Genomic DNA, 26,675 nt, shown 5'->3' with positions numbered 1-26,675 from the left:
TTGGAGTCCATCCTGATTCTCAGAGGGAGTTCCAGGACAGCCTCCAAAACAATACAGAGAAACCCTGTCTCGAAAAGCCAAAAAAAAAAAAAAAAAAAAAAAAAAAGATAACTTTAAACTTGGATGACTTTTGGTCTAATAAGGTACATATCTGTGATATTCTCTCCCAAACTTAAGTTTCTGGAATAACTTTAAACACCAATTAGTAGAAAAGAATACCATAGAGCAGTTTTGTTTTGTTTTGTTTTGTTGTTTTGTTTTGTTCAATTTTAGTGCAAAGCTACCCAGATCCAGGTGGATCCACCTCAAACGCACTGTGCTGAATTTCAAAAGACGGGTTATACTTGCAGATCCCAGAAACACTCCCAACACCCTATACTCCTCTAAACAAGTAAGGACACACACAGGAATGATAAACACCACCCTCAGAACAACAGCTGCTTAGGGAGCTGGGCAATGATTGAAGAGGCAGCTGCAGGGTGGTCCCCACATTTTGCCATGGTCGTGTTGGTCAGCCGGGCGGTAAGCTGAGCATATGTGTGCAAGACCGCTGTCTTCTGCTCCATTCTTTCTAGATGTCACAAACTGTGACAATAAAAACGGACCCCAACTGTCTCCTAGCAACACCTCTAAGAGGCTGGGCAGATGGTAACAATGTGTTCTCTTCTGCTACAGTCATGCTCAAGAAGCAAGCTACAGTGTGTGTGCCCTGAACACAGCCTCTGGTCCATCATCACTGAACACAGCCTCTGGTCCATCACTGAACACAGCCTTGGGTCCACCAATCAGCACCCCCAGAGAGTTCATGAACTGGTTTCTCTTCATATAAATCTCATCTTTTTTTTTTTCTTTTGGTTTTGGTTGGTGTCAGCAAGAGGTATACAAAGTCCAACAGGGAAATCCCTCCCATAGTATGGTAGGGAGGCTGGAGGGCAGGGCTGCCCAACCTGTGTGTGTGCTAGTCCTCAAGGAGTTGAGGATGTATGCGGGAAGGGGGATGGCCAGGTGAGGCTGCTCACTGACGCGGGCCACTCAAGACACTTGGGGCTGCAGCAATGCTGGCAGACGCTGGTTGGGAAACTCTGGACTACAGACTCTTGAGACCTGCGGACACAAGTTCAATCGGGGTTGTGAAGACACGTCCTTGAAGACCTGCTACAAATAAAAGGCAACCTAGCGGCCCCGTGCTCACAGGCAGTTCCAGATTTAAACAAACAAGCAAAAAACGGTTCCCCCAAATTACCCCTCGAACCTCCCCATGCAACTTATTCTTTCTGCTCCGAGGGACATACACACAGCAGTGGCCCATCCCCACTGTGCTGGCTGCCCGCCCACTGAACGTAGCTACGCTCATCTTCTTTCACCTGGGCAACAGAGTATGTGACCTGAGATGCGTCACCATTCTCACGAACTTGCCTGCTATCAGACAACGTGGGTGACAGACAGCGTGTACCCCACACACCAGGGCCGCCCCGCAGTCTGATTGGCTAAGCCGGGGAGTGACGCATGCTCATGGACTCACTTTCTGTACTTTTTAAATGAATGACTGAAAGAGGGGTGGGGTGGGTCTGGAATGAAAGTTGACATGTGGCACTAGTACCAAGTTAGCTTTTTGTTTGTTTTGTCTTGAGATGGGTTTTCTCAGGGTAGCTGTGGCTGCCCTGGAACTCACTCTGTAGACCAGGCTGGCCCCGAACTCACAGAGATCCTCCCGCCTCTGCCTCCCAAGTTCCTGGGATTAAAGGTGTACGCCACCAATGCCCGGCCCGGGTTAGCTTTTAGCAGCAAGTTTGTAATTCAGCCAGCCCCCAACCCACTGTAAGTTTAAAAGCCAAGGGCTTGGGCCTTCCAGGCCTGAGGTACCTACCTCCTCCATCACCTCTACGAGTTTGCTCTTGAGATTTTCCAGCTCAATGGCTAACACCTTCTTTTCTTCTTGGACAGACACAATTTGATCTCGGAGTTCTACGATTTTAACGGAAGGAATTTTTAAATAAACCTTAGTTTACTTTTTAATTAGCAAAGTAACAGGCTTTCATCATCTTTTGTTTTGGTTGATTCTCCACCCCCGCCCCTGCTCCCGCCCCCCCAACTCATGCCTCTCCCTGCTCCCCCTCTCCCCTGCCCCCCACTTGTTCCCTTCAGCTCCCAGAGGTCCCCTTGAGCCTCTCAACACCAACCTCCTTAAGACATCATTTTCACCCCTCATGGAACTCTTTCTAATTTTATGCCGTCTGCCTAGACTCATTCCCTTACAAACACAGAAAGATAAAACGAGGTGCCAGACAGAACTCATGGTATTTTTCCTTTCTGAGCCTTCCTTATCTCACTCAAAGAAACATTCCCAGTTCCATTCTTTTTTCCTACAATCCATAATTTCATTTTCCTGTTTATTGTTGCGTGTACACGTGTGTGCATGTTCATGTGTGTGATTGCAAGTGCGCACATGCCAGCACACATGTAGAAATCAGATACAACTCAGGGTGTAGGTTTGCACCTTCCCACCTGTTTGACCCAAGGGTGGTTGGTGGGGGATGTCCTTCTGTATACGTGTTTTTCTTATTGGTTGATGAATAAAACACTGTTTGGCCAATAGAGGCAGGGGTTAGGAGATGAGGAGAATTCTGGGAAAGATAGGCAGAGAGAGACTGGAGAGACAACATGTAGCTGCCAAAGGAGTAAGAAGACCACGCGGAAATACATGGATTTCCAGAAATGGGTTGATAATTAAGACAGAACTAGCCAATAGGAAGCCCTAGATATCGGCCAACACTTTAATAATTAATATAGCATCCAGGTGTTTATTTGGGAAGGGGCTGTGAGGGAAAAGAAACCACCAGCAACAGTTGGTTACCATTTGCCCACAAGTAGGCCAGGCTAGTTGGCCCATGAGCTTCTGGGGATTCACCTGTCTCTGACTCTCAGGTCCTAGGAATGCTGGGATTACAGATACATGCTACCCTGTCCATCTTGACATGGGTTTAGACATCCAAATTCAGTCCACACACACACACACACAGCAAGCCCTTTACCCCAAAGCCATACTGCCAGCCGACAATTTCATCTTCCTTTACCGCTAATAAAACTCCATTGTGTGCGTGTACCACCTTGGCCTTATCTATTCGTTTGCTGATGGACAGCTAATGCTATCTCCTTGCTGTCGTGAGTATGGTAGCAGTGGGCGTAGACATGCAGGTCTCTGCAACGGACGCAGGGCCCCTTGGGCTGCGCGTAACTGGGTCACCTGGTAGTTCTCCTTTATTTTCTAGCTTTTATTTTGGGAAACCTCTGCACAGATTCCCATAATGGCTGCACGTGAGGTAAATTTATTTTTAAGGGAAGCCATGGATCAGGCCAAAAAAAAAAATAACTGAAAATGCAGTTTGTTAGCCAAGCTTAACGGACAATGAATGAAAGGGAGAGCAAAACCAAAGGACAATGGAAATGCCACACGAAAGCCCACCCCAGCCACATAATAACTTACACCGGGTAGTCTCAATAATTTCACTATGTAAAAAGGGACCAAACGAATTTTCTTTACAATCTATCAAAAACTCACACTCTGAAATCCTATCTATCATTTTAAAAGTTAAAAAAAAAAAGCCGGGCATTGGTGGCACACGCCTTTAATCCCAGCACTCAGGAAGCAGAGGCAGGTGGATCTCTGTAAGTCCGAGACCAGCCTGGTCTACAAGAGCGAGTTCCAGGACAGGCTCCAAAGCCACAGAGAAACCCTGTCTCAAAAAACAAACAAACAACAACCAAACAAAGTTTTAAAAAGTTTTATAGGCTTTCAGCAGAGACAAATTGTATCAAATTCTCTTCTATTTCTCAATGGCCACAGGTTCTTGGCATAAAACAATGTAAACCAGTGGCTCTCAACCTTCCTAATGCTGCAACCCTTGAATACAGTTCTTCATGCTGTGGTGACCCCCAACCAGGAAATCCTTTCCACTGCTATTTCATAACTGTAATTTTGCAACTGTTATGAATCGTAATGTAAGTATCTGTTTTCTGATAGTCTTAGGCCACCCCTGTGAAAGGGTCATTTGACCTGCAAAGGGGTTGCAACCCACAGCATAAACAGACAGCTGCATAGTTAACCTGGAGATTCAGGGTTTGAGAAGATGGAAGTCTTGACTTGAAAATGTAAACAGGCACTTTCCTCTCTAGAGTGGTGGGCGTTCTGTTTCGCCATTTATGATTCTGATTTAATGAAAGTTGTGTTACAAGGGTGAAGCATATTACCAACTATAACCACAAAAGGTAAAACTGCAGGGATTGTGTCACTGCGATGTCTAAAAGTGCCCCCACTGATTGGCACAGGCTTCTTAAGCTTCTGTTCGGGCCCACTACTCTGCCAGTTTTGTTTTTCAAGTAGCTTTTCAACTCTTATCCTTCTCCAAGGGCAATAAGAAACCCATTACACCACTATTTGTAAGTTGAATTAATTTTTTTTGCACGAACTCAGCTCTACGTCACTCTCTCCACCAGCTGACTAATTCCAGAAGGAAGAACATGAAACCATAGTGTTCAAGACTGGGAAAGGAGAACAATGGACAGAGGGAGGCCTTGACGCCCCCTCTCCCTGCTAACCAGAGCCCGCTATTTTGTCTTAACATAAGGGGTTAACACAAGGAGCCCAGTGAAGTCAGGGAGTCCTTTCCTCCTTACACTTCCATCTGAAATTTTATCTGCCAGGAAAAAAAAAATAAGTCCAACTTTTGAACATGTACCAAGCCATACGTGCTACTGAACCAGGACCTGTTTTCTATCATCTTAACAAAAGATCTTTCTCCGATGATTACAACAGAGACTCCAATACATACAGGGTACTGGCTAAACACACACACGCACGCACGCACGCACGCACACACGCACTCACACACAATTTTGGTTCTGGGGACCGAACCTTGGGCTTTACCCATGATAACCTCTCTCCGTATAGCTGGCTATACCACCAGCAAAGTGAGAGATAGTGTAAACCATGGCTTGCGTCTTGACACAGCACACATGGGGTGCGTGCGTGCGCACGCGCACATACACACACACACCCACACGTGTGAGTGAAACAGTTGGACTTACACAATAAAATCCAAAAAATAAAAACAAAGCATGACCCGAGCTCTTAGAGTTACGGTCACTCCCACTTCCAGCCAGCCGGGCCACCACACTTCTTAGGATGCCTCATTCCAAATGTGAAAAGCAACCCACCAAGCAAGAGAGAGAGAGGGACACACTCTTGTGACTCTCTGCCAGGCTCTCCTGGCTCCCCTGGATAATTAATTTTGGTGGCAGGACCCAGGCAAAATTGTTTCAGTGTATGTGCATGGTGTATGTATGCGTGTGTGCTCATGTGTGTACGGACACACATGCCTACACACTCGTGTATGAAGGCCCAAGGAGGAAGCCAGTTGCCCCACTCTGTCGTTCTGTGCCTTATCTCCCTGAGACAGGGTCTCGTGGGTAAGCACAGAGCTTGCTGGTGTGCTAAATAGACTGGCTGGCTAGCAAACCCCATTTGTCTTCCTGTGGCTACACCCCCCCAACCCCCAGTCCTGGTATTAAAGGCATGTACATCCATGCAGGCTTTCATGCGGATGCGGGGAATGTGAACTCAGGCCCTCAAGCTTGCTCAGCAAGTTCTCTACCCACAGAACCATCTCCCAAGCCCCATGTGTTTTCCGGAAACTCCTCGTGAGACTCCCGTGCACTCACAGAGGTGTGAAAGCCTGTCCTGGCAGAAGCCGTCGCTCAGTCCCGACAGCAGAATCTCACCTTTGATTTGTTTCTGACACTGAACTGACACACAAGTCTCTACTGCACCGTCCGTGTCGGTGGCGGGATCATCATCGTCAATGTTGATCTCCTCCGTTATTACATCTGGTCCCAGTTTGGCCATGTATAACATGCTGATTCTTTTCAGTGTTTTATTTTCCTTGTTTAGCTAAAAATATAAAATAGAAAGGTGTTTATTTTATTATCAGCAGTCAAACCAGTATCTTGGATTTTTTTAAACAATGAATTAAGTGTATTTTTGCCTTACATGCACGTTAGCATTCACAATAGGATATAACAGGTAAATTCAGTCAATAAATAAATTGCGCACATGCTTTAGTATTGCTTGTTACTTTAAGGGAGGCCTCGTCCCTGGATTACAGCAGCAGCAAGTGGAATTTAATGTTTACAGCAACTGGCTGTAAACATTAAGAAATACAATGGGGAGGTAGAGAAATGGGTCAGTGGTTAAGAGCACTGGCTGCTCTTCCAGAGGACCGGGGTTTAATTCCCAGTACCCACGTGACAGCCCACGACTGTCTGTAGCTCAGTTCCAGGGCATCTCATACCCTCACACAGGTATGAATGAGGCAAAATACCAATGCATATAAAAATAAAATTATATTTAAGAAGGGAAATACAAGGAATTCAGGTGTTAGTGAGGTAGCTTCGTGGACAAAAGTGCTTAAACCTGAATCCCAGCTGCAGGGGATTGAATATTGGCCATTATGGTTTATCTCCAGAACTCAGGGTAGAAAAAAAAGAGATCCAATTCCCCAAAGTTGTCCCCTGACACATACATGCAGGTTATGGCATGAGTATACACACACACACACACACACACACACACACATATGCGCGTGCGTGCACACACACACACACACATAGAGAGAGAGAAAGAGAGAGAGAGAGGGAGGGAGAGAGAGAGGGAGGGAGAGAGAGAGGGAGAGAGGGAGGGAGGGAGATAGGAACATAAGAAATTTAGATAAAATATCAGCATTTCTAGCCATCAATAGTCTTAATAAAAACTGCTTTATTTTGAGTAAATTTTCTATTTGGTGCTGTGCTGAGAATATTGAATAAAGGTCTGTTTTTCCCAGCTCCCTTCTTTTCTGTTCACCTGGTTTCCTGTGGGAAGACAAAGCCATTGGCCACAGATAATCAGCCAGGATTAGGGCACATGACCCACGGTTAGCCAATCATATCTTTTCTCTAGAAACGTGGACTCTGGAAAAAAGGAGTTTCTGCATGTCTGACCATGAGAGGTGATGACAACCAGCCTCCGCTACAGAACCGAGAGCAGAAGGGATCCTGCAGCAAAACCCCACAGCAAGTGACACACAGAGAGAGGCAGGGAGAAGCTACAGAGAAAAGAGCCTGGAGCCCCAGACCACGCTCATCCTTTGAAAGAAAAATGCAAGATTTAATCAAATGAAGTCTCAGTGATCGTACACAGACATTTTTTGAGGAGTCCAGATTCATGCATTTAGGGAAAGGATCTCGCCATCCTTCGTCTGGCTTACAGAGGTCATCCTGCACCACTCATCTGAAACTTCCCTAAATCCCAAGGCAGAAAATAAACCCGCCTTCACCCTACACTAGCTGAACTCATTACCATATGCAATGATCGCACTGGGAACAGTACAGTGGAGAGGGGTGTATACCAAATGCCTTTGGATCATACGGCCTCAAATACATGGTCACTTGCCAACTTAGCCTTCATATCTTAGCAAAAAAGAGGAGCCACACTTGTAAGAAATCGACATGGCCAAACTGTACCATGAAAATGTCCAGGTGGTGATGGTGGTACACACCTTCGATCCCAGCACTCTGGAGGCAGAGGCAAATGGATCTCTGTGAGTGCAAGACCAGCCTGGTCTAGAGAGTGAGTTCCAGGACAGCTAGGACTACACAGAGAAACCCTGTGTCTAGGAAAAAAATTAAATAAAAAAGCAACATAAATAACTTCTTTAATTTTTTTTCTATTTTGTGTGTATCCGTTCAAGTATGTGCACAAGATCACGTGTCCCCATATAGGCCAGAAGAGGGTATCCGATCCCCTCCCTGCTGCTGGGATTCTATATGAGCTGCCTAATGTGGGCACTGGGTACTGAACGTTGGTCCTCTGGAAGAGCAGCACGCACTCCAGCCACCATCCCCCAACTCCATTTTTAGTTTTATTTCCAAGTCCCAAGAGTTTCTCACACATCCTCAAAAACAAACCCAATATCTACTTTGCAAAAGACTTCCTATAAATCAGGAAACAAATGCCCTGCACTCAGGGGCCCATTATAAGAATAAGCTTAGGGGACAGAGAGCCGAGTGACCAATGGACAGGCATTAAACCACCCATACTGGGCAGATTTGCAACATACTAATGCCCACACCACACCACGGCTATGGAGTAATCTTAAGAAAACCCCGGTTGCTTAAAGCAAGACCATTAGAGCTCAAGGGAACAAATTCTTTCACCAAAGTCACTTTTTAAAACAAGAAAGGCACCTGGGAAGACGGGCGCCTGTGTAAAACACCAGGTGGAGCGGGAATGTGACTGAGCCCAGAGCTGGGGAGATGGAGGCAGAGAGGTCCCAGGACTTCCCAGCCAGCCAGCCTCGCTAAAATGGCATGCTCCAAGTCCAGCGAGAGACCCTGTTTCTAAACGTTAGGTTGAAAGTGATAGAGGAAGATGCCCAAAGTTGAGGTGACCCCTGAGCTACAGACACATGTACACACACACACACACACACACACACACACACAAAAGAGGAGCAGAGGTAAAATAATGTTCAAAGAAGTCTGCGTTTGGACCAACAGTTACAGAGCATCATGAAGATGTCACACTCCCCCAAACACATACACACACCATTCTCTGCTGTAAACACTGTCCACCTTGTCATCTAGATGAGGTGACCAGAGAGCAGCACCAGATGGCTGAGTCACACGGGTCCCAAACGATGCAGCTAGACATAAGACAAGCGTGCATCAGCTGGCCCGAAGCTCCCGCTTTCCATACACTCTGCCAGTCCTAAGGGGCAGGAATGTATTCATCTGAATGTAGAGAAACACAGAGACACCCCTGGGCACTAAGAAGATGCAGAAAAACCCAACCTGGTCCACAAATACATTGCTTCTCCGCTCATCCCAGAAGTAATAAAATGGATAAATGGGGCGTCTGGTATCGTGGACCGAAAAATTGGGGTGTGCTGGAGAGAGAAAGCAATGCAAGCCAGCCCGCTCTATCGGTGTTTCCAAAGCGCCCGACCTGTTAGACAAGTAACAGGAAAGGAGTTATACGGGGAACTTCACGTTCCTAGTTAAGCTCTTACTTGGTATCTTATGAATCCCAGTGCAGTGTCATTATGCAAACAATTAGGCAGATGCCTTTAGCAAGCACACCGCTAATGCATACAAATTAAGTATTTATTTATCTATTTATCAATAGTGGGACTTCAGTCACATCCGAAGAGATACTTCGGAGGTGAGTGGTATGGGAGTGGGGGGGAGGGCACACAACTGGCATTAGTGATGAAATTTGGTTGGAAATTGCTGTAATCCATTTTCTGATGGACGCTTTTTTACCCAAAATACATAAGACAGGGATAAAAACATTCTTTAATAATAATGTAATTCTGATGAGACAGAATATAGAAAATTACAGACTTGGTAAAAATCATCAGCTAGAGGCAATCAGTGGCGTGATGGAGGTCACCTTCCACGTGCCCTCCCTCTGCTTTCACAAATAACCACCTGAAATGTAAGGCTCGGGCTGAGTCTTTCATCAGAAGCCAGCAGAAAATGCTCAGTGCTGTGTGTGCGAGACACCAGGTCAGCCTCAGCCACACGCTAGACGGTGGGAAAGTCTATCCCAACAGTCTGCCCCAAGGACTACTTCTCCCAGGTCAAATGGGCACAATGCTGAGAACACACACACACACACACACACACACAAACACACACACCACATATACACATACATAAGACACACACATAAACAAAACACGTGCACACATACACATGTACACACACAAGTCTGCTTTTATAACCAGAAATGTAGGCAGATGCTTACAGAATCATACTCCAGGGTTTGGGACCTTACCTCTCCTTCTCAAGAGCAGACAAGTGGGCAGAGAATTAGAAACAAAGAGACTTAGAAAATCTAGTTGGAACACAGAAGCCCAGGCACAACCCCCTGGCTTGCACAGACTCACCTTCGTTGCCAAGGCTTCAGCACTCTCTCGACACGTCTTCTCTATCTCAAGATGGTTCTGCATGAAATTCACTTCCTCTATAACCATGTGAGAAACTAGGAATGAAGAGGGGAAAGGCTCAGCATTCAAGGATTCGTCAACTGTTCCAGAAGCCCACACACAGCCCCATGACCAAGAATGTTTCGATTCTTCCTACAGCTAGACCTTTGGCCATGACTAAAAATTCCTCAGAAGCTGCCTTTGATTAAATCTCATCTATTGTGTGTATGCAGAAAGGAAAGCGCAAAGTACGAACCTTCTGGATGGTTGGTTACAAATGCAATATTTTAGAGGCCTTTGTCTCTCGTGTTTGTGTGTGTGTGTGTGTGTGTGTGTGTGTGTGTGCAAACATGTGTGTGCATGTGGAAGCCACATGTCAACCTTGGGAGTCATTCTTCAAAAGTTATCCATCTTGTTTTCAAAAAGCAGGGTCTCCACCACCCTGGGATTTGCTAATTCAGCTAAGTTCTCTGACTAGTCCACTTGTCTCTGCCTCCTGAGTGCGGAGATTACAAGCACATACCACCACACCTAGCTTTTTTTTTTTTCTTTTTTTTTTCTTTTTTTTTGCACGGTGCTGGGAATCAGACTAGGGTACTCATGCTTTGCAACTGAGCTGGCTCTCCTGCCCATAAAGTGTTTCTTGTGTTGCTGTCTCCATGACAACAGACACACAGTAAGTAAACAAGCTTCCATAAATGGGAAGTGACACTGCAGCAGCTTTAGATCAGCCCAGACATAACTTGTGGATCTAATATGGAGAATGAGCTCATGAGAAATAAAGGGGAAATAAACCCTAAGCTGATCTTGTGGCTGGCTGCCTGACAATGTGGATGACTGGCTAAGAGTTGGGATACTCCTCCTTCAGTAACGGCAAACTAGGTTCCTGTTACTTCCTCTACTCCAGGTAAGGAAAGTGTGGCACCAAGATTTACAAGCTGCCGGACGAGAAAACAGGTGCTCACAAATTGTCTATTGCACAATAAGATACCATTAGGAGAAGAAGAAAAACCAAATTTTATTTGGTATTTTATCAACACTTGAAAAATTTTTTAACCTTTAGATTTGGGGGGGGTAGCTACTTTATGTAAATTTAGATTTAAAGACATGCTAATTCAGACCTGGAATGATATTTTGAAGATTAAGCAAGGAAAAAAAAATGTGAATTTTTCCCACCCACATTTCTAGTCAGAAGAAAAAAGAAAGTCCTCAGAATCTCAACCCTGACTCTACATTTGTAACTGACTTCCATTTGTTTAGCACAAGGAAAGGAAAAATTAAAGGACACCCAAATGTGAAACCCAACAAAGTTAGCAAGAAGCCCTGGGCTCATATAACACAAAGACAGATTACTTTTGCTTCATTTAAGCTTAATTAACCTGCAATTATGATTAAACTCTGGGGGAAAATTTTTTCTTTCTAAATTAAATACAAAAAAAACTGTATTACTTCCTAAGTCTATCCAAAGTTCTTATTATGTTAATATTCAAATTCATAAAGCAGAACTAAATGGCCAGAAACATCTCTAACCTTGACATTTTTTCAGGGGTAATAATCTGTTGCAAATGCGGGCCAACCAAAAACCACTTAACTAATTAGTAGTTGCAGTCACCGAGAAAAACATGAATCAACACTGTTATTACAAGTGGCACATTTGAGTGGCATCTAATTATGACTTGATGAGCGCGATACTTGCATTATCAACGCTACTACCGCATCCCATCAGGGCCTAAAAGCTGCTGATGGCATTGACTTCGAGAAACTCCCACTCAATGGTACTGCAGCACCCAACAATCGGCTTGGCAGGGGCCCCCCTCACTAAATGACACGTTAAGCGTAATTACTGGTAGACATTGTAAATAAACAGGATTGGAAGTGAAAATTGTACCAAGTGCATAAGACACAATCTGACACATTGGAAGTGGCAGCCCTAATTGAGAGTTTCTTTGACTGCTCAAGATCATTTCAACTGCATTTCTCAGAGGACAGTGATTATAACTGTGGAGACAGACGGCATAATGGTGTCAGCACTGCTGACGGAGCAGTGAATTAAATTGTATCTGCTGTGGAGTGAAAAGCTGTGATGAGAGGTACAGAGGCCTTAGCGGTCTTATCATTATAACACAATGGTCATGTTGTCATCAACCTTTCTGGCTCCAATTGAAAAGAAATGATTGTGTGTTGAGGCTCCCCCCCCCAACCCGCCACCCCCCCTTGTCCTCTTCTATCTCCTGTCCTGAATAGAACCAATTTTCAGAGAGCTATGAAATCACGCAATAGGTCCTAAAATGCAGCTGCTTGGCATACAAACGGGTCCCCATTAAACTGGAATCACACACAATATGTGTTTATACCAGAGAAACAAATAGAAGCTGAACACGGGCCAAGTTTATTCACACACACAAAGCCCATGTAGCTCTTCATCAATGTAATTGCCTTTTATATTGTAGTTTAAATAATAGGCTCTATTATTTCCTTAAAATCCTAATATTCCTGGCATTTTATCACTATGTTTACAAGGTAGGTTCTTCAAAAATGTGAAGGAAAGAGAAAAGAAACCTATACAATTTTTACAACATCAAATATTACTTTGAATTTTTTTTTAGCCTTAACTACTTGACATCTTCTGCCACAATCTGGTATTTCTACTCTCATAACAAAAACATAAACACTCTACATTTTTCATAGGAATTTGACTTTTTATTCAATAACATTCTTGCTCATGAAAGTAAGGTGGGGGGGAACCATTCTGCAGTCGAGAGGCTTAGGCCCAGCAAAGAAGAATAAGGAGGAGGAGTCCTTATTTTCTGAACATTTTGTAAAAAGATGTCCTGTGGTTTAACCTGCTTCTTCAGACGGGGAGTACACTCTGGTGGGGGAGGGGTATCTCTCTCGGGAAGGAAGACGGCAGAACATGTTTAAACTGTGCTGTGTCTTTTGGTTTCAGAAACTCAACCCAGTGCAAACTAATGGCATGGAGATCCACTTATCAACTCCCTGGGCTCAGAAGACTAAGGGCCATTTACATCTGTTAAATGGAGGGCATCATTTCCAGATCCAAAAAGTCAGGCCACACGATGGAAAACAAAACTAGTTCCAAAGTATGAATGTATTCGCCCCTTCTGTTCTTATTTTGATATATGTATGCATGTATGGGTATGCATGCATGTGTGTGTGTGCGTGTGTGTGTGTGTGTGCGTGTGTGTGTGTGTGTGCGTGTGTGTGTGTATGTGTGCGTGTGTGTGTATGTGTGTGTGTGTGTGTGTGCAACCACCGTGCACTGTGGAGGTCAGAGGACAACCTGCTGGAGTTGGTTCTCTACGTCTATCATCTAGGTCCTGGAGACTGAACTCAGGTCTTTGGGCTCGGAGTCGAAGCACCTTTATCTGCTGAGCAATCTGGCCTGGCCTTATTAGTTCGTTTCAAAGAATACAAGTTAAAAAAAAAACATTTGGGACTTTTCTCATATCTATGACTGCTGGATGCTTTACCTATGATATTTCATTTTGTATGAAGCAATGTTTAACAAAGAAAAAGCAGACTAGCAGGGCACAGTGATGTATACCTTCAACTCCAGCACTCAGGAGGTAGATGCAGGCAGATCTCTGAGTTTGAGGCCAGCTTGGTCTATACAGTATGTTCCAGGCCAGCTAGGACTACATAGGGAGAGCCTGTCTCTGAAAAACAGCAACAACAAAGAAAGAAAGAAAGAAAGAAAGAGAGAGAGAGAGAAAGAAAGAAAGGAGGATAGATAGATAGATAGATAGATAGATAGATAGATAAGAAAGGGGCCCTAAGACTGTAGTTGTGCTTCAGAAACAAACAAAAATACACAATCAAATATTCATCACAGTAAATTTTACAGCAATACGAAGACTAACATTAGCTTCATTTTCATGCACTCAGCCAGGCAAATGTGAGCAATAAGGACTCGAGTTGATAAGTGCTGGATTGTGGATACCGGAGGGGTTCATGGTACTATCTGTCTTCTAATTTTTCTAATAAGAAAAACCTTTAAAGGCTGGGGACGTTGCTCTGTGGATAGAGAGACTGCCCATTGCACAGCAAGCCCTGGATCCCACCTCCAGCATCCAGCACTGTGCATGCTGGGGGAAGTGGTATGTGACTGTAATCCTGTCTCCTACTAGGTGGAGACAGAAAGATCACAAGTTCAAGGTCATTATCTTCAAGGAGTTCAAGGTCAGACTGAGATACATGAGACCTCGCCTCAAAAATATAGAATGAAATTCAATAAAACTAAGGCTGCAGGAACTCACATGCATAATAAAAGTCTATTGGCTTAATTTCTAACAGTCTAGTTGAATTAGCAAAGTTTGTGTCTCTTCATCTATGGCTTCAAAATACTGCACTCATATATATATATGTATATATGTGTGTGTGTGTGTGTGTGTGTGTGTGTGTGTGTGTGTGTGTATGTGTATGTGTGTAGGCACCAGAGAACACACATCACATTGTAGGGTTTGGGTATCCACTAAACAATTTTTTTGCCTTCTACAAAAAAAAGTGCTTTATTAAGGCAGGATTTTATTTATTTATTTATTTATTTATTTATTTATTTATTTATTTTACAAAGCCCTAGAATTTTGCCCCATAGACCTCTTGTCTCTGCTTGTGAGTGGTGGAATTGCAGGCCCGTGCCACCACACACAGTTGTAACACATGGATTTCAGTTCATGTGTGTCTGGGTCTCTTGCATTTAGAACAACACTACCCACAAAGAAGGTCCTTTGGTTTGGAAAGCTGAGACGTATACCATGTCTGCTACAGAACTGCTTATCGTTCACCGAGCCTGGCTGTGTCTAGCTTTGTCCTAAGATGTGTGTTCCCATGAGTTCTCAGAAACATTCCTGTAAAGTAGATGCTGTCCTGGCATTCATTTTATCTGAGAACACCGGGACCCAGAGGTAAAGTAACCCTTTCCAAGTGCAGCTCTGATGATGAGGCCCAGATAAACTCATTCTAGGGACACTCTGGTTTTCCATGGCCTTTTAAAAGCTTCTTACAGTTGAGGCTGTCGACTCCAAAGATCTTGTTGCTTCAGCAAGTCCTTTCCATGCACCACCTCTCACAATAGGGCAACCCACAGGCTCTTTGAAGCACAGGCCCTGAACACAACACTCTTTTCTTCAAGACTAGACTGTCTAAAAGATGCTCGTTGTTGCTGCTGCTATTAGCTGTGGGGTTTTGCTGTTGGTGGTGATGCTGTTCCATTTTGTTTTGAGATTAGGGTCTCAGACTCACTGTGTAGCCAAAGACGAACTTACACGTCTGATGTAGCTGCTTCCTTCTCCTGAATGCTTAGATTATACATATACACACACCTGAGTCATATGGTTCTCAGGATCAAACCCAGGGTCTCCTACATACAAGCCAAGCATTCTCCCAAATGGCTTGGCTTCCCAGACAGGCTCTCGTGTGGCACAAAAAGAACCAACCAGGCACTTACGCAGGAAAACATGTGCAACCTTAATCATAGCCCAGGGTCTACCACCGGAGCCTCAAGCACATGAAGGGACTTTACTATGGGCACACATCTTCCCTCTTTGTGTGGGAGAGCTGGCAGAGGGCCAAGGACGGCATGGAGCCATGGCCAGAGTTACATTCACCCTAGGAAAGGAAAGCCAAGCTGGGCTAAGCAAGGCCTGAGCCCAGGCAGAGCCCTCGCTTAAGCCTCGGTCGGCAGATCTTCCCACATCTTGAGAGGTAGACCTGGTGGAGATCTCAGAGCGGTCGATCAGATCCATAGAGACGCAGAAGCTCCACGTTCCTTCTCGGGGTTGACAACAGGACCTCATCTGGCAGCCTGATGGCTTCCGGGGCCGAGTGGCCGTGGCAGCAAGCAGCATTTATTGAGTACTTACTGAATCCTAGCTCACAGGGGTGAGCTCTTTTCTTCTGTTGTTTGCTTGTTTCGTTTCTTTTGAGACAGGCTTTCCCTGTGCAGACCTGGTTGTCCTGGAACTCGCTCTGTAGACCAGGCTGGCCTCTGCCTCCCTAGTGCTGGGATTAAAGACGTGGTTCATCACCACCCAGGGTAAGCTCTCTCATGCATGTTTTCTCATTTTGTCCTCAAACAGCCTAAAGAAGCAAGGCAATTCACCCCAAATTTACTAATGCAGAAAGTCTTCCAAGGCTACGTGGGTTCATGCCCAGTAGAACCACAGCAGTGCTCTCTTCCAGAGCTCAAATTCTATCCTCTGTTCAAAGCCGTGAACTATTATCTCAAGTTTAGCTTTTAAAGAAATAAAATCCTCTTCGTTTTTTTTTTGTGTTTTTGTTTTGTTTTGAGGTAGAGTCTTGAAATTCTATCAAATACTCAAAGATGACCTTGAACTTCTGGTCCTTCTGCCTTCCTGGGTGCTGAGATTGCAGGCATTACACCACCACGCCTCGTTTTTTTTTTGCATGGCACTAGAGAACCAGACCTACACCTGAGCTAGGCAAGCACTCTACTTGCCTAGAGTGAGATGCCGAGACACATCCCTAGGTCTCAGAAATAAAACTCCACTATTCCCATCCCCTCTCTTTAAGACTGAGTGAAGAGTTCACATTTGGCTGGGTGGTGGTAGCGCATGTCTTTGATGCCAGTGCTCGGGAAGAAGAGGCAGGAACTCTGTGAATTCAAGGCTGGCCTGGACTACAATGTCTGGAACCATCAAGAAACCCTGTCTTAAAAAAAAAAAAAAAAAAAAAAACGAGAAAAAAAATTCACATTTGGTGTCAGGAGGATGGTTAAACAGGTAGAGGAGCTTGTCACCCGATCCTGATGACCTGAGTTTGATCACTAGAACCCACAAGGTACAGAGAACTGACACCCACAGGCTGTCTTCCGACCTCCACGTGTGTACACTCACAATTAGTGTACAAAAAAATAATCTTTGAAGAATTCACAATCTGAACTTCCTGCCATTCGGACTTTAACCAACCAGGCTTAATAAAAGTAAAAATTAAACACCTCTAGCAAGAGCGACAATTGTGTTAGCATTTCAATGAGTCCTTTCAGGTCCTCATCTGAGTTCTCGTAGAACGGTCAGCATATTCAGAGGAAAAGCCACTCTTGAAGGGGCATGGCAGTTGAAAAAGCAACGTGACAAAGTTGTTTCCATTCTTACTGAACACAGGAGGCAACTCCCTACCACCTCCCCGTATCAAAACTCGCTGCGGGTAAACTGAACCATAAGAAACCCTAACCAGTCCACTGCACACAGCACAACGCTCCACCATCAATAATTCAAGCACACTAACTAGTCACAGTACCCGTGGGCTGGCTCTTCCCAAGCACATTCATCGGTCCTGCATGAGAGGGTGAGGACGCTCAATGCAACTGCTGTTCATGTATCCACAGACAAAGCGGTGTTTCTGTCACAGACTGTTGTCCTCCACAAGACTGCCCTGTGATGGCCTTTGCTGTAGTCAGACGAGGAAACAATCCAGCTGCTGGAGTTTAACTATTGCGTCTTACAGTTGTTTCATTTTTGAGAAGGGTAAAATGTCTTCTGGAGAGCGCTGACTCTGTCGATACCCGCTACCTGGCTTCAGAATTTCTGCAGGATGATCTAGAAAGGCCCAGCTTACAAGGGAGAGGATTATTTTCTTTCAATGTCTGGTTCTTTGCCCATGACATATTCCCATATGACACTTTTGGATCTGATCAGATATGATCTTACTTTGCAGATAAATAACAGATTCGTGTCACATTAGGAAAAAAAACAGTAAAAATTTGGAAGAAAATTGCTGTTGCTTTTCTAAAGACACAACTTAATGAGAGTGATTTCGGACACTCCAACTCCTGAAAACGGTAACTGCTCTTTGCTCTTAACCATTTTACTGAAGTCTAAGTGATATGTAAGTAGTTTATATAATTAATATACACAGTTCAATCAGTGGGGGATAAACATTCCTTTGTGAAACCATTGCCACCATGGAGGCCAAGGACATACTCATTGCCTCCTAAAGGCTCCTCCACAGATTGGTTGACTGATGGGAACTGATTGACTTGAAGTGCTGGGACTCACACCAGGCCTTCCTCACATGTGCTAGGCATGGGCTATATACTACCCAACTGCATCTCCACCCTGTATTTAGAACACCTGAAACAAGATCTCTCCTGTTAGAGTACATTGATGAATATGCAATGAAGTTTGGTAGCTATGTACCCAAATCTGCATAAATCCCTGTCACAATTCCTTTTCCTTGAACTAACCTAAGAAACTAATCAGATTTTATAAACGCATGAGTATCTGCCAGGCATTTTCGGTAGTACTTTAAAAACCAAAAACAATCATCAGGGTGGTGGTGGCGGCGCACGTCTTTAATCCCAGCACTCGAGAGGCAGAGGCAGGCAGATCGCTGTGAGTTCCGATACCAGCCTGGTCTACAAGAGCTAGCTCCAGGGAAGGCTCCAAAATCTATACAGAGAAACCCTGTCTCAAAAAACAAAACAAAACAAAAAAAACAAAAATAACCATCGAGGTGTTGGTAGCATAAGCCTTAGATTCTAGCACTAAGGAGGCAGAGGCAAATATGTGAGTCTACAAAGCACGTTCCAGAATAGCCAGGGCTGTCACACAGGGAAACTGTCTCAGAATAGAAACAGTGATGAGAGAACAAAGTCATAGCACCATATTACTATATAGATGATGTATTATATACAGTTGCTAATAATGTGTATAAGACAAACTGCACAAAACTGTGCAAGGGTTGGTTGGCCCTTAAACCATAGGGAAAGGGAAAGGATTTTACATTGTCTGTATGCTTATGTGTGTATTGTATACTACAGACTAGAAAAGACAATAATTAGAACCGACCTATGTTTCTAGTGACACGCAAAGATATGCTGCTTACTGAAAAGGGACTATAAAAATTGAATCTAAAACATGCACTTTTTATAGAAACACATATTTCATAAAGGAAAGGCCACATAGGTCAGAAAATAAAATACTGGCTTTGGCTTTTCTCAAGAGAGTCTAAGTAACAGATGAATTTTGCTTTACTTTGATTTTTCCCATAGCGAACTTTTCTTGCCACAACCTTAAATTTTTACAAGATGTTCATAGACTACCGATGCTTATCCTATTGCTTTGGCTCTTTCTTTCCCAAATGGGACAGTTTTTTCTCTTGATGATATGGCCAGTACACCTTCAGTCAACTTGATCTTGGTCTACTCACGCAATCCCCAAAGCCAAGTGGCTACCACTCTACTAGAGAGGCTTACATACTTTTCTGAAACTCCTCCAGTTTTTTAACAGCTTCGTCTCGTTCTTGCCTAATTCTGTCACACTGAAACGAAAAAGAGAAAGGAATGTTAAATCCATCTGATACAATTTAACCATGGCAAGGCGAGAAACAAAAATAAACTTACACACAGCAACAGCACTTCTCTTTTGGGGGGCGGGCTGGGAAACAGCTCAGCAGCTGAGAGAGCATGCTGCTCTCAGAGGACCCCAATTCAGTTCCCAGCACCCATGCCATGCAGATCACAAGTGACTAACTCTAGCTCCAGAGGGGAACCTGGTGGCCTCTTCTGGCCATCTCATAGTACTGTATTAGGATGCACACGCAAACACATAACTAAAACTAAAATGAATTAAAAAAATCTTTCCACAGCCCCAGCACTACTCATGGAGCAAGAGATGCATGCATTTTACCCAGCTGAGTTTCTAGGGCTTTCTAAGTAGTCATTCATAACTCATTTATCTCCCTGGTAACAGACCAACTGACTATCCTTGAGTTGAAATGAATTCCTCCTTTAAGAGACTACATATGGCCTGTCCCACAAAAGAACCACTGAGCTGTCAAAGCCTGTCTTGGGCTAGGGAGATGGCTCGGTGTTAGACAAGAGTGTTGGCTAGGCAAGCTTGAGGATCTGAGTTCAAATTCTCAGCATCCGTGCCAAAGCCAGGCATGGGAGGATGAAGATGAGTAGACATTGGGAGAGCTGGAGGAGAGTGACTGAGCATGACACCTGATACTCTCCCCTTCCTTCCTCCACGTGGGTATCTAGGCACCTGCACACTCACATGCTCGAAACACACACGCCCCACACCCCCATCCGCAGGATACACCCATGAAGGGGACGCCGCACATGTAACAGGTGCATGGGGCTGAGTCAGTAAAGGTATCCATGAGAATCTAGCTTAGCCCTCTCTCCCCACGAGTGAGTCAGGCTGGACCCAAGAATCTTCTCATCAGAGGACAGGCTGTTCAGGGTTTCCTTTGGGAATCCATCCCCCTGTCTCACGGAGTTCCTAGATCCAGTTTACAGATATGCTACCCTTGTTGTTGTTGTTGTTGTAGTAGTAGTAGTAGTAGTAGTAGTAGTAGTAGTAGTAGTAGTAGTAGTAATTGTTGCTGTCAATGTACTGAAAGTTCTCTTCAGAGAGATGGATTCTGGAATCACTTTTCTCGCACCCAAATGAGCAACAACAGGCCACACAACCAGCAACTGTGACGCTGTCGGCTGGATGCTTCTGGAATGTTCCTCTTACTTTCTGTAACTGGTCTCCTCCCCAGACTCCTGCCAGGCTGCCCACCCCGCTCCAACAGTGCACGACAGAAGACATAAATAGAACCCAAATTTCCGATGAAACCAGAGGACTCCAGTCATGATCACCCAGGGCAGCATGGCTGGGGGTTTACTTTCTCACCGAGTCTCCATTTCGCCATCTATCCTTTCTGCAAGTTCAAGGTCCTCGGGGGACAATTCTTCATCACAAGGTGGTGCTCCAGGGTGACACCATAGCTTCAAGACATTTGAGTCTCCCATTGTGCCTCTCAAAACTCCGTTTAAAGGAACTGAAGGTGTACCCAGCTCCTGCTTACATGCCCCGTTTTCAGTGAAACTTGACAAGAATGTAAACAGGCATCGGGGCTCAGCACCCTTCGCTAGTCAGAATGGAAAAGACCTTCACGCACTATAACCACCACCAAGTCTCCCATTTCCAGGTCAGAAATAATGCATGGCCTTATTTCATAGGCAGGCCCGTTCCAGCTATCCAGAGGGAAGAGCTGGTGCCAACGCTCACTGCTCTTAGGACACAGGTGGACACTCTGATTAATAACAGATCTCAGTCCAGGGTGCAGGGAAAGAGGATTCTCTGGAGTCCGGCACATGCTAACCTCTAGTCGTCCACACAGTCACAAGCTGTCTCCCAACCCCAGCTGTGCTCTCTCTCGGGGTCTTCGTGTTGCTTTGCTGCTTTCTATTTTCTGCAACCGCATTATGACGGAACTGGCAGCCACTGAATTTACCATCTGCTATGTTGAAAGGCTGAAAGGGTAGGAGGGGTTACACACGCGGCAAACTGATTCCACACCAGAACTGATTGCGTACCGAGCAAGACTGCAAACGCCCATTTGCAACATCATCCCAGGAGAAGTCAGAAACATCCTGCAACCTTTCTCCCCATCTACCGACACAGAGACATTACAGGGAGCACAGGGCCCTGCAGCAGGGTTTCTGCTTTGTGCCACGGAGACGCCCCTATCCATCCTACCCTCTCCTCTGCCGGGCTCATGCAGCTGTACCATCTGTAAAGACGGCCTCTTTTTGTACTGAGAATTGCTCATGGAAACTTTGTAATAGCAACAGATGTTCTTTGGACGACATCACTCAGCAATTCTCTATAGCTCAGGGCTGGAGCTGAACCCAGCGGCCTGAGTGCTGGCTGCTTTTAAGCAGGCTGAATAATGTTTCAGCTAGTCTGCAGACGCTGCTTTGACTCTTTAGAGAGTGGTAGAATGACGGGAGGCCCTCTGTGCGAGAAACCCAGGCGACTTTCCAGACTTCCTCATTAAGGTTCCTCTCAGCCCGTGAGAGCTCACCTGGGTTGTGATGCCAAATCAGGATCTGAGAACACTGGTCGGCCGGCCTGCAGAGGAACGTCCTTCCAGCGTGAACAGGCACCTTACACGCCCCCCGGCTACCTATGAGCCAACACTATCAGCATAAATGTCTCTTTATCTGGGTTCAGTAGACGCTCTGTACTGAGGCTGACAAGAGTTATAATCAACTGTGCCTGTGATCTATGCAATAAAAACCTCAACACTCTAAACTGTGTCTGATTTCTGCTGATATCCTCTGGGCACATACATGCAACAGAACAGTCAGCTAGTAGAAAAGACAGTTTGGAGTCCACGCACTGTCTCCACACACCTTAGGGATAGAAGACATCAGATGACCGTTGACTGAAGTGGAATTCTGAGCAATTATCTCCTGGAACCAATGGATGTCAAGAACTGGGTCTAGTGTCAGGCACTGTGCTCAACACTGACAGAGATCTGGTAGGGAGCAACCTGGGTTCTGTAGTTTCACAAAGGTTAGGACCCACCAACAATGAAAAGAGCAGGGACATAAGGACCAGGGACATGAGCTACAAGGCAGGAAGACTGCAGACTTGTAGAGACAGAACTCGGGCAATTATACTGCCAGCAGGAAGGTTTAGACCCATACCATCTTTTTTTTTTAGAAGTCCATTCCTCTTATATCCCAGTCATGCTATTTTAAAATGGAAATTTTATAGCGCCAGAACCAGGCATCGGTGCCCGTTTTAGAATCTTCGGTGGGGTAGTGAGAGGCCCCGGCAAGTCTCCTGTTTCATCTAGGTAAGTCTGGCTTCCCTGGCCTGGCCTGTGCGCTTTCTGGATGCGTGCAGGGTCATCCTTCAGTGCATCTGACCATCCCTCTACACCGAACTCCCTTCGCTCCACTCCTCTTCTAGAGTTCCTTCTTTCTTCCAATTCAAAGTTCTTTCCCTCCAATTTTCACAGGCAATAAAGGAGGAGTGGCCGCCACCCCACCCCCCACCCCCCGAAACCCAAGCTGTCTTGCAGCAGTCTCCAAAGTCGAGGTATTGTGTGCGCGAGATGGAAACACATGTCATCAGAACTGAGACCCTCATTCTTTGTTTCTGGATAGATTGCTGTTAATGAGAGACTCATTTTCACTTTCAAACTGCTAAGTAATTACTTTTTCTCTGGCACAACCACTTGCCACTCCATCTCAAAGAAGCTGCGTGTACGTGGATGTATTATGCATGAACAGTTAGCATAATGGATGCAGATCTTGCTCTTCAGAGTGGCGTCTTTATTGATTTTTTAAAAAAAAATAATATACTTGGGACCTTCACCTCTGAATATTACACGAGAGGATGGAATTGTAACAATAGACAACCGAGCCAAGATGCAAACACTATCATATATCTTGCTTCTTGAAGCAAGTCTTGGAAGTGTCTGCCTGGCTCTCTTTTCATTCATTGTTCCTGGCAGGCTGACAGAACTGTCTGATGCACTGTGACAGTAGCTCACCCAAACGACTCCTAATCAGCCACTTAAACATTTATGCATTTCAAAACTCAATCTCTGAACATAATATTAAACATAAATACTATTTAATGGTAGACATTCTTCTATTATACAGATTTCCTTCTCTCTTACACATACTGCGTGCGTGAGCACACACACACACATCACCAACTCCCTGAGAAATATGAATGCCATTCCATTCAAAGCTCAGTGAGGCTCCCCAGCCCCATAGGAAAGGAAAGGAAAAGAAAAAAAAACAACCAGAATTGGTTATGACAAAGATTTCGAGCAAGTTACAAGAGACGGTCCTTTGGTGGCAGCGGGATGACTAGCATTTGAATATGGCCACACACTAAAGAAGCATGTTTTGTTCGGCTGATCCCAAAGTACACACTCATCTATTTTGCATGCCCCAAATACATATTTAGAAGAGTTTGTTAACACCAGTGTGATAGGGCCTCTGCCTTCCCCCACCCTGCATACTGCTTGCTTACGATGCCATTTGGAAAATGGGCAAAAATAGTGGGGGGGGGGGAGAAGAGGCCATTTCAGAGTCACCCCTTATCCTCAGGCCCAAAGACCAGAAGACATTCACGAACAGTCTTGAGGTTTTTGGGTTTCGCTAGAGCCCACAAAACGTGCTTCCTTCCTGTTTAATGCCGAGACAATAATAAATTCCCTTGATGGATGTGACAAGCACAAAGGAATATACAGATGGCTTCTAACAAAAAAAAAAACCGGTTCTACTTGTAAGAGAGCTAGAGGAGGGAGGCTTGGAGATAAATGGCATTCAAATCTGTTATTCAAAGAGACTAAAAGTTGCGCGTGGGAAAAAGCGGGGGTCGTGTCCGCTTGTCTTTTCCCATCCCACCCAAGCTGTGGAGAGTCACACAACAATGACAAAATCACAGCTATGTGTCAGCTGGTCGGTGGCCCCCTCACTAGTGGTTCTACTAAAAGGCAAAAAAAACAAAACAAAAAACAAAAAAAAACCCTCATCGATTTTCCTTTATGTGCTGGTAACCGGAAGGCATCCAGCCGAAGGGTCTTCCTTCAATCGCTTTCCTTACAAACCCAAACAGACTCTGATGCCACCTCCAAAGACTTATACAAAATCCACAAAATGGCCAACACCCATTGTTGGAATGGGCGAAATGGCTACAAAGAAAAAAAAAGAAAAGAAAAACACTTAAAACACTAGTTCAGAATTGGGGAGATGGCTCAGTAGGGTAGAGGAATTTGCCTCTTAGCCTGATGATGACCTGAGTTAGATCCCTGGGCCCAAATGGTAGAAGGAGATCCCCAGCTGACTCCATCGAGTTATCGTCTGACCTCCACACATGTGCTATGGCATACACACTCAGATACATATACATACATACACATACACCAGATAAGTAAATAAACAGATAGACAGACAGACAGACAGACAGACACAGCCACAACAATCCATTGGTCCACCCCTAAACCTTTTATTCCCATTCTTTGAGTTCATGGTGCCAGGATTTATACATCTACACGTACATATGTGAATTTTTCTAATAAAGGATTAATTTGATACTTAAATTTCAGTTTTTTCAATACAAACTAATTGACGGTATAGTCATGACCCAGAAAAAAGTATTGGGTCTGATAATTTGCTGTAGGAAAATTCATACATTAATATTAAAAACATGGCCAGAGAGGTGTTCAGTCAGGAAAGTGCTTGTTGCCCTAAATGTGAGGACCCGAGTTTTATACCCAGAACCCAGATTTAAAAAAAAAAAACAAACCTGGGCATGGTGGCATACATCTGTGACTCCAGAACCGAGGAGATAGAGCCTAGTGGATTCCTGGGCTTGTTGGCCTGCTAGCCTAGCCAGCTTGGTGAAGTTCAAAACCAACGAGAGAAGTCTCAGACCAAAAAAAACAGGTGACAGTACCAGATGTATGAACCTGAGGTTGCCCTCTGACCTCCTCACACATGCATGTGCAAATGCCTACTTTACAGGTGTACACACACACACACACACACACACACACACACGCACGCTCGCGCACACACACACACACTTACTAAAATAAAACTAGGTTCTCTGTGGAAACAGTCAATATACTCTTAAGTTTACCTGTTTATTTATTTTTTAAAAAAGCATGGCTTAGATCCAGACTCAGTCACTAATCACCTGTGGGTTCTCAGAAAACTCGCTGTATCGCAAGCCCTTCCGTTTGCTTGTGTAAAATGAAGCTAAAAGAGTCTGAACCACTTTGTCATGGAGATAAGAGGGCACAGATATCCCATAGTAGCCTCTAAATAAAGAGACTCTGGTTCCTGTCTACCTGCAGAGCCTACATCCACAGGGACACTGCAGCAGCCATCCAGAGGAACCAGATCCGCTGTTTCTTCCCACCACGGTCTCTGGCCTGGCCGACAAGGACAGATAAACTTGCAGAAGACCGAGTCGGGAGTAATACCTTGCCATCCCCCAACCCCCTCTATTTTGCCAAATTTCCCTACACTGAGCCAACTGTGACAAGAAGGAATTCTCCCAATGACTACCCACGATGGGTTTAATTTAACTTGAGGCTCAGACCCCACAGAGGAAAGATGGCTGCCCGCATTTGCTGGTGCAAACTGGAAAAAGCCCAGGCAGCCAGGCACAAGAAAGTGCTTTCCCAGAAAAAAAAAAAACACACACACACACACACACAAAAACACACAGTGTCCTCCATTTGCTGCCTCCGGAACTAAAGCTGCTTTTACTCATTCTATGCCGTATAAAAGGCTTTTATTATATGCTTCTCTCCTTTGTGACAACCCCCACCTTGGGGGGGGGGGGGAGAAAACCGCAGTAATAAGCAAGCCGGTCTTTTAATAGAAGGTAAACAGAGTGGGGTAGACCTAAAACCACTCACGCTTCTTTGTTTTTACACACACACACACCGTATTCCATATTGCTTTCGTCCCTTTTCTTCTCGTTCCTGTTAATAGTTTTTTCTTTTTTTTAAAGAATTAGGACAGAAACAGGTCAATAACGCCTACAGATGCTGCAAATGTGTCGGGCCCATCTTCTGCTCGGAGGAGAGGTAAACAGTTTACTGGGCCGAGGTCACTTCCCAGTCCTTCTTTTAACCAACCTATAATCCCGTGCGCACAACAGACAGCTTCACTGCAAGCCCCACAGAAGAAAGTGGCTCTCAGTTAAACAACTATGGCCACGCCAACAGGGAGAGCAGGTGTTTACGGAACCACTTTTTTTTTTTTAAAGGGCATTTCCAGGTCTAAGGACAATCATGGATTAAGAAAACAGAAAACGGAACAGAACCTGCAGTCTCCTCCCTCTTCTG

At 44.8% G+C, this 26,675-nt stretch overlaps 1 protein-coding gene and 1 long non-coding RNA gene across 2 annotated transcripts in view; one reads left to right on the top strand and one right to left on the bottom strand.

Annotated features, from left to right (window-relative positions):
* Shtn1 (shootin 1) overlaps positions 1-26,675 on the bottom strand; it is a 105,765-nt gene that overhangs the window by 59,742 nt on the left and 19,348 nt on the right. The window contains 4 exon segments of the mRNA XM_040742137.1: positions 1,868-1,965; positions 5,779-5,947; positions 9,987-10,081; positions 19,265-19,325. Of these exon segments, the coding sequence (XP_040598071.1) occupies positions 1,868-1,965; positions 5,779-5,947; positions 9,987-10,081; positions 19,265-19,325 (423 nt within the window).
* Positions 10,581-13,129, top strand: LOC121139128. The gene is made up of 2 exons (XR_005875986.1): positions 10,581-10,932; positions 12,973-13,129. It is a non-coding gene; the product is annotated as an uncharacterized LOC121139128 (long non-coding RNA).

Source organism: Mesocricetus auratus, unplaced genomic scaffold (assembly GCF_017639785.1).
Source record: "Mesocricetus auratus isolate SY011 unplaced genomic scaffold, BCM_Maur_2.0 Super-Scaffold_4256, whole genome shotgun sequence".
In the NCBI taxonomy this organism is placed as follows: Eukaryota; Metazoa; Chordata; class Mammalia; order Rodentia; family Cricetidae; genus Mesocricetus; species Mesocricetus auratus.
The sequence above is the reverse complement of the archived record's forward strand: the minus strand, read 5'-3'. Positions and strand labels throughout refer to the sequence as shown.